Source organism: Rutidosis leptorrhynchoides, chromosome 3 (genome assembly GCF_046630445.1).
Source record: "Rutidosis leptorrhynchoides isolate AG116_Rl617_1_P2 chromosome 3, CSIRO_AGI_Rlap_v1, whole genome shotgun sequence".
NCBI lineage: Eukaryota > Viridiplantae > Streptophyta > Magnoliopsida > Asterales > Asteraceae > Rutidosis > Rutidosis leptorrhynchoides.
In genome coordinates this window covers 368,913,690-368,922,033 of record NC_092335.1, presented here as the reverse complement: position 1 = coordinate 368,922,033, position 8,344 = coordinate 368,913,690, and the positions used below count along the sequence as shown (strand labels likewise).

Below are 8,344 nucleotides of genomic sequence, written 5' to 3'. Positions count from 1 at the left end.
CCTAGCTGGGTGGTACAAACCATGGGGGCTATCCGCGCAATTTTCTCTAATTTAAATAAAAACTAAAAATTTAAATAAAAATAGATAAGAATGAGTTGATAAGATATTTACACGCTTGGACCCCTGAAGTTATAAGAGATGCAAAAGTAGTCGTCCAAACTAAAAAAATGTTCATTGTGGTTCGTGTTGAGTCTAGGCTCGTTTGAATTTTACGAGTAGGAGAATATTGAGGTGTAAGAAACTAAAATGTGAACCTCGAAAATTTTCTATTAATGGTTATTAAAATCATTTTTTTCCTTTTTGCTTTCGATTAATAATTTTCCTTGTATGTAACACTTGTGATGAGTAATTCAGAACCGGAATGAGAATCGCTTTTTATTCTTTTTTAAGGCAAAAGAGAAAGATGAATTGAAGCATATGCAATCGAGTGTTTATTACTTTCATTTGTTAAATTTGAATTCTAATCAAATAAAAGTTAGGTAATAATTATTACATCAATTCTATTAGACCAATAACAAAAGTCCTAACAGTTACAGATATGCACGTCACAAACCAATGACATGTGAATCCATGGCACCAATGGCACCGACAAGCCAATGGCAAGTCAATAATCACACGCCATCTATTTTGTGCATGCATCGCTATTTCATTGACGTGCTTTGTTTTTAATTTTTGTACCCATAGCATTATACTTTGTACATTGATTTAATTAAATAATTAAAGCGAGTCCATGTGACGGTAAATTGGTGTATGATGGATGATAGTGAAATAGATGAGTAAGTGATGAGAAAGAAGTAATGAAATAGAACTTATACGATGCAAGAGATGAGAAGAAAGCAAATTATTGTTCTGAGTGGTCTAACAAAATAATCACTAGTAACATATTCAAGTTAACATCTAATGTTCGACCAGTACCACAATTAATATCCCTATTTCTTATTTTTTAGAAGGGTGGTCTTATAAATTTAAATTATAAAATGAAGTACTTATACCCAATACAATAGAAAATTTTCGTTTTTAACTTGTGCAAGACACGTGAGGGTAAAATTGTCATTTCCACTCATTCTTCTTTGTGAATTCTATAAGCATCTTCATCTTCATCATTTCAACTACCAAATCAAAACTAAATAAAAAAAACCCTATAATTATCAAACAGGAACGTAAAGCACTAGGGACGATCCTCCATCACCAAAAAACACCATTAATAATCTTACTCTCTGATATTCCAATCTACTGATCATTAGACCAAAAAGCATATCGTTACTCTCTTTCCGATTTTCCAAATTGAAGATGGTTTATGTTTTTCACCGGTTTTAGATTTCCTTTGAATATTTTCCGATTTGAAATTCGTAGACCTGGTTTCTATTAGCAATCGATATATAAATATAATAGATTTAGTGAATATTTGTAATCATCTTCGATTATCTACAAGATCATGTATTATTAGCATAGGTATTGTATTCCTATTATAAAGGGATCTTAGCTAGAAATAGGCCAATCCATATTGTACATATAGGGATGATTATTGAATGAGAAGGCAAGCAATTTACCCTAATCTTATATGGTATCACGCCTCTAAACATCTATCAAATCTTTTTCTTTTCTCTGCCAAATTCACGTTATTACCATCATCTCTATTACTCTCCTTCACAATTAAATATTGTCAATCATGTCTTCTGATCACTCCAAAAGCCCTGTTGAACAACCAAGCAACCATATAATTCATTCTGTCCCAATCAAACTCGAGATGGAAAGCAATTCATATACCTCTTGGAGTGAGCTTTTTAAAATTCATTGTCGTGCTCATGACTTTATTTAGCATCTAACTTCTGAAGCACCATCTTCTTCATCTAGTACTGGAAAGAGTACCGAACCTGTTGTGACACAAGAAGTTTGGAATCGACAAGATGCTATTGTCCTACAGTGGATGTATGCAACGATTTTAAAGGATCTTTTTCAAATTGTATTAGTACCTGATACAACGGCCAAGAAAGCTTGGGAGAGTCTTCGTGATCTCTTTCAGGATGACAAAAATTCTCGGGCACTCGCCTTGGAAAATACGTTCCTCAACACAAAACTTGATAATTTTCCCAATGTCTCGGCATATTGCCAAGAACTCAAGAACCTGTCTGATCAACTTGCAAGCGTGGGATCTAAAGTCGAACCCCATCGCCTTGTTCTGCAACTTGTAGCCGGTTTGAATGGGAGTTATGAAGTAATCGCTTCTCAAATCTCTGAATCTGACACTTTAACTTCGTTTTATACTGCACGAAGTAAATTGGTACTCGAAGAATATCGTAAAGCCCGTCAATCTGCCATGGCCGCCGCTTCTCAACCTGCAACCAGCTTAATTACAACAACCGAATCAAACAAATCTTCGTCTTCAAATATCGGTGATCGGAATAGTGGTTTTCCGGCTCGCTCCAACAATTCATACAGGGGACGGGGCGGCCGGAACAATAACTGTGGTGTTCGGAGTTTTTCTAGAGGAAGAGGACGATCAGTTAATGGGCACAACAGTGTGAACGGGTACAATAATTACACCAGTGGACATAACCCTACCTATTTCAACTCAGGACCACGTGGGTTTAATCCCTGGACGCAGGCTAATTGGAATCAGCCTACTTGGCTTTCACAAAACTGGGCCTCGCCTCACTGGGCTGGACCATCTGCTTCATGTCCTTATCCTACTACTAACTGGACCAGGCCACAGGGTTCCAATTCTGCTGCTGAGCTTCTTGGGCCGCGACCACAACAAGCTAACATGGCCCAATATGATGTTGTGTCCAACTATGCTCCAACGGACATCGATCAGGCACTTTATACGATGTCTCTTAACCCCTCGGACAACAATTGGTACATGGATACTGACGCATCATCACATATGACAGGTTCTCGAGGTACTATCTCTCTCGCTATTTTAATATGAGCACCAATAAAAATATAATTGTCGGGAATGGTAATAATCTTCCAATAAAAGGTTTTGGTCATACTCTTCTTCCCTCACCATATCCACCCTTTCTACTTAAAAACGTATTACATGCACCACACCTTATAAAAAATCTTATTTTTGTCCGACATTTATCCACTGATAATTATTTGTCCATCTCCTTTGATCCATTTGGTTTTACTGTGAAGGATTTCAGGACCGGCCTCACACTCATGAGATGTGATAGCATCGGGGACCTCTACCTTATCAACACTTCTGCCATTCAGTGTCTCAGTTTTCCTTCTACATCCCTTGCTCTTACACAAGATCTTTGGCATCATCGACTTGGACACCCTGGAGCAAATATTTTAAGTTTTATGAATAAAAAGTCTATAATTATTGTTGTAATAAAAACTCACCTATTTGTGAGCCGTGCGTGTTTGGCAAACATATTAAGTTACCTTTTTATGAATCTGCTTCGTTTACTACTTCTCCTTTTAATATTCTACATAGTGATTTATGGACCTCACCAGTACTTAGTTCTGCGGGTCACAAATATTATGTATTGCTTTTAGATGATCACTCTAACTTTTTCTGGACTTTCCCTCTCAGTCACAAATCTCAAGTATATAATGTCTTTTTCAACCTTACAACCTATATTAAAACACAGTTCTCTAAAAACATCAAAGCATTTCAATGTGACAATGGAATCGAATACAACAACTCCTAATTTCATACCTTCTGTCAACAAAACGGGATGACATTCTGCTTTTCTTGTCCTTACACTTCATCCCAAAATGGAAAAGCAGAACGAAAAATACGTGCCATAAACAACATTATTCGCACACTCTTAGCTCATTCTTCTTTGCCACCCAACTTTTGGCACCATGCACTCGAAATGGCAACCTATCTCCTAAATATCCTACCCTCCAAAGTCCTTAACTTCTCCTCTCCGATAAAGATTCTTTATAATCGCCAACCAACCTGCGCACACCTTCGTGTATTCGGATGTCTTTGCTACCCATTAACACCATCCACCACTATTCACAAACTCTAACCCCGTTCTACCCCATGTGTCTTCTTAGGTTATCCACCATCACATCGTGGCTATAAATGCTACAATCTCCACTCTAAGAAAATAATCATCTCTTGACATGTTATCTTTGATGAAAACGTCTTTCCTTTCGCCTTCAACTCTTCCTTTACTTTCGATTCGTACACCTTCCTACATGACAAACTCATGACCCTATCAAGTCCACCTTTCCAAACTGCTTCTACTACAACTCTTGGGCCATCCACTCCGACAAGCCCATCTACCATTCCTACTACTCCTGTCCATCACCAACAGTCCAATACTTCACCTTCTATGTCTTCTACAACCCACCAGTCTTCTGTCACACCTCCTTCGGCCGACACACCTCCTTCGACCCACACGAATCCTTCTACCCAGGCTTCGGCCCAACCAAACTCTCTTTCAAATCAGTCTCCAATCTCACAACCCAATTTTAATACATCACCACCTCCTCCTATACGCACCATTACTACCCGTAGTATGACTGGTATTAGCAAACCAAAAGTTCCATTTAATCTTTTCGCATCTCCCTCTATTTCTCCTATCCCTCGCAATCCACGTGATGCTATCTATGACCCTAATTGGAAACATGCCATGATTGACGAATTTGATGCTCTTATTAAAAATGAGACTTGAGAACTTATACCCCGTAAACCTAATATGCATATAATTAGATCAATTTGGATTTTTAAACTTAAATTTAACTCTGATGGTTCATTTGAGCGTTACAAAGCGCGTTTAGTTGGTGATGGCAAGTCTCAGCAGGTTGGTATTAATTGTACAGAGACTTTTAACTCGTTTGTTAAACCGGAAACTATACGGGTAGTATTGTCGCTTGCTTTATCTAGTTCATGGAAAATTCATTAGTTGGACGTTAAAAATGCATTTCTAGATGGTCATTTGCAAGAGACTGTTTTTATGCATCAACATATGGGTTTTCGAGATCCACACTATCCTGATCATGTTTGTCACTTGAAGAAATCGTTATACGGTCTGAAACAGGCACCACGTGCTTGGTACCAACGCTTTGCGGATTATGTTTTTCGCATTGTTTTACGTGATCACTCTTTGTGTATCAGAATGGCCGTGACATTGCATATATTTTGCTATACGTCAATGATTTTAATATTACTTCTGATGTTCTTCGTCAGAAAATCCTCGGGTTTCTTTCTACCAAATTTGCTATGAAAGATCCTAAACCATTGCATTATTTTTTGGGTATTGCGGTCTCTTCTACATCGACCGGACTATTTTTGAACCAATCCACGTATGCCCGTGAAATACTTGAAAAAGCATGTATGAGTACATGTAAATCTGTGCACACACCGGTTGATACAAAGATAAAACAGGGAGCCTTCGCTGGTGCACCATATTCTGACCTGACTTACTTTCGCAGTTTAGCAGGTGCTCTACAATATCTGACATTCACCATACATGATATTTCTTATGCGGTTCAGCAAATTTTCTTACACATGCATGCACCACATAACGCGCACATGGATGCCCTTAAAAGCATCATGCGGTACATTCAAGGTACCATTGATCATGGGCTTTATCTCAACCGCGGCAACACGAAGACTCTGGTTTCTTATACGGATGCCGACTGGGTCTGCTGTCCGGACACACGTCGCTCCACATCTGGCTATTGCGTTTATTTTGGTGATAACCTCATTTCGTGGTCTTCTAAACGTCAACCTACTCTTTCTCGCTCGAGTGCCGAGGCCGAATATCGTGGGGTTGCTAACGTGGTTTCTAAGTCTTGTTGGTTGCGTAATTTACTACTTGAGCTTCGACATCCGGTTCCTAAAGCAACTATTGTTTATTGTGATAATGTCTCAACCACTTATCTCTCTAGTAATCCGGTTCAACATCAACGTATAAAACATATAGAGCTTGATATACATTTTGTTTGGGAGAAAGTTTCTCAGGGTGAAGCACGTGTGGTTCATGTTCCTTCTCGTTATCAAATTGCAGATATCTTTACTAAGGGCCTACCTCGTGTTTTATTTGATGATTTTCGCTCCAGTCTCAACATCTGACAACCTCCCGTTTTGACTGCAAGGGTGTATTAGCAATCGATATTTATAAATAGAATAGATTTAGTGAATATTTGTAATCATCTACAATTATCTACAAGATCATGTATTATTATCATAGGTATTGTATTCCTATTATAAAGGGATCTTAGCTAGAAATAGGCCAATCCATATTGTATATATAGGGATGATTATTGAATGAGAAGGTAAGCAATTTACCCTAATATTATAGTTTCTGATTCCTTGAAGATTGACAATATCTAGAAATCCAAATCATAAGGAACAACATTTTTCCTTTGAAGATGGTGACGGTTTCTGATATGAATATAAAGATTCTCTGATTTGAAGATTTTCAGATTATCAAAGGCAAAAAGATCTTTGATTCGGTTTTTCATTTTCCGAACAGAGCTCCGTTTCATATCTTTATTTTATAGTTGTGCTTAAAACTTCCATTTGATAATCAAGAAATTTAAGGCATGGAATGTTTTTTCAGAGAATGATTTGAGTACATTTTGTTTTATTGATAATATTAATATTAACAAGTAAAATAGCTAGCGCGCTTTGTTGCGCGAAAATTTTGAAGTGCTTTCGTGCATGCCGTTTGTTATGTGATGTGTATCTTTTACGTATCAAACAATGTCAACAAGAATTCTTCCAACTCCACTTACTATGTAGTAATGTAATACTCGTTAAAAAAGTATACTAAAGACGCGAATGATAACTGATTTCAGGTCTTCTTCATGAAAGATGGTGGCATTCAGGGGACGTGTATCTTTTTGTCGATCTTCGTCGGTTAGTTTGTTGACTTCACATTGGGGATGTGGTTACTATAGCACTATGTTTGTTAAGGGTATACGATAGAGACGATGTCTCGGTATGAAATTTTGGTTGAGTTCGTCCCGACGTATGGGATTGAACGAGTTCTAGTGCTCGGGTTCGGGGATTTGATAAAATCGCGGGTGATGATTGAGTGATAAAGGTGATTCATTGGGAAGGATTTCCTAGAGAAGTTGGAAAAACGCGTGATGATTCCTTGTATGCTAAACTATTGTAGTAGATTTCGGATATTGTGTGCATTGCATGCTTCATAATGCGTGCAAGTGTGTAATGGTTAAATGAGATAATCTTCGAGTTAATAATAAATGTGGTAGAAGTCATTTTAAACGTATGTTTGAGGACCATAGAGTGTGGGTCCGGTTGGTTAAGTGACGAGGATCACGAGGACGTGATCGATTCTAAGTGGGGGAGAGTTGTAAGACCCAAATATTTATTGTACATAGAGCATTTATGGCGTACTTTAAGTTTGTGAGGCGTGGAACGAATTTATAAAATGGCAGGCTATTCTGACCTCTGTGCGCGCCGTGCAGGGTTAAGGGTGCGCGCCGCGCACCCCACCTGGACAGTTTTCCTGTTTCATTTTTAATTAGAGTTTAATGAGGGGCTTTTTGGTCTTTTCACTTGAGGACGGATCTGAGAGCTTATCAGCTGGTTTGGATCCAATTTTGGATCATATTCACATCCACACAAACAATCTCATCCATTCTTAGAGAGAGAGAGAGAGAGAGAGATTTCTAGAGAGAGATTTGGGGTTTTGGAGAAGAAGGAGCTTGATTCTCACCAAAGCTCAAGTATTAAAGTTGTTCATCTCGTTCCTAGCTACATTTTAGTTGTTGTGGTAAGTTCTAACTCCGAATTTCATTGTTTGATTTGATATTCAAAGTTAGGGTTTGAACTTGATTTGTAGAGAAACCCATTTAAACTCTTGATGTAGCGACCCGACAAAATCTTCATTGACGGCGTCATTAACTTAGGTCCCGTTACGTGGTCATAGTCCCTATATGAGAAACGTTTGACCAAAATTATGTTGCATTCGTTTGAAACGTACAAGATTTACAAAGTTTAGTTTACCAAACGGTTCGACAACAAGTTTAAGTTTACAAAAGTAGTAAAGTATAAATGAAATAACTTGCGACATAATATGAGTTGAAAATCACGGTTGCTAAAAATAGCGTATGTATGTATGTATGTTTGCTTGACTCCAAGCAAGTAATCAGAGTGTATGCATGTATGCTTGACCCCAAGCAAGTATAAGTGTACGCGGAAGCATGTATCAAATAGCCATTCATGAACCTGAGAAAACATATAGAAAACTGTTAACGAAAACGTTGGTGAAATCATAGGTGTTTGTAAACGTTATATTTTGAACCACAAGATTTAGTATTTCCATAAAGTTGATTATCCAAATCGCTTGCATTCCAAAAGTTGTTATTCGCGAGCACCCAATTATCAATGCTTAACTTTCCTTCC

At 37.8% G+C, this 8,344-nt stretch overlaps 1 protein-coding gene and 1 long non-coding RNA gene across 2 annotated transcripts; one reads left to right on the top strand and one right to left on the bottom strand.

Moving 5' to 3' along the window:
* Nucleotides 1–1,477: 1,477 nt before the first annotated feature.
* LOC139897613 (uncharacterized) lies at nt 1,478–2,045 on the bottom strand. Its single transcript, XR_011776700.1, has 3 exons — nt 1,974–2,045; nt 1,768–1,874; nt 1,478–1,694 (listed from the first exon to the last, which is right to left on the bottom strand). It is a non-coding gene; the product is annotated as an uncharacterized lncRNA (long non-coding RNA).
* Nucleotides 2,046–4,661: 2,616 nt separating this feature from the next.
* LOC139901265 (uncharacterized mitochondrial protein AtMg00810-like) lies at nt 4,662–6,040 on the top strand. The gene is made up of 3 exons (XM_071883992.1): nt 4,662–4,766; nt 4,869–5,039; nt 5,081–6,040. Exons 1-3 carry the CDS (start codon nt 4,662–4,664, stop codon nt 6,038–6,040), a joined length of 1,236 nt encoding a protein of 411 aa, XP_071740093.1.
* The last annotated feature ends 2,304 nt before the right edge of the window (nt 6,041–8,344 follow it).

Coding starts and splice junctions, on each gene's coding strand:
- LOC139901265 (XM_071883992.1), top strand. CDS start 4,662: ATGCATATAATTAGATCAATTTGGATTTTTAAACTTAAATTTAACTCT. Junction 4,767..4,868: donor GTGATGGCAAGTCTCAGCAG/GTTGGTATTAAT, acceptor AAAATTCATTAG/TTGGACGTTAAAAATGCATT. Junction 5,040..5,080: donor ACCAACGCTTTGCGGATTAT/GTTTTTCGCATT, acceptor TTTGTGTATCAG/AATGGCCGTGACATTGCATA.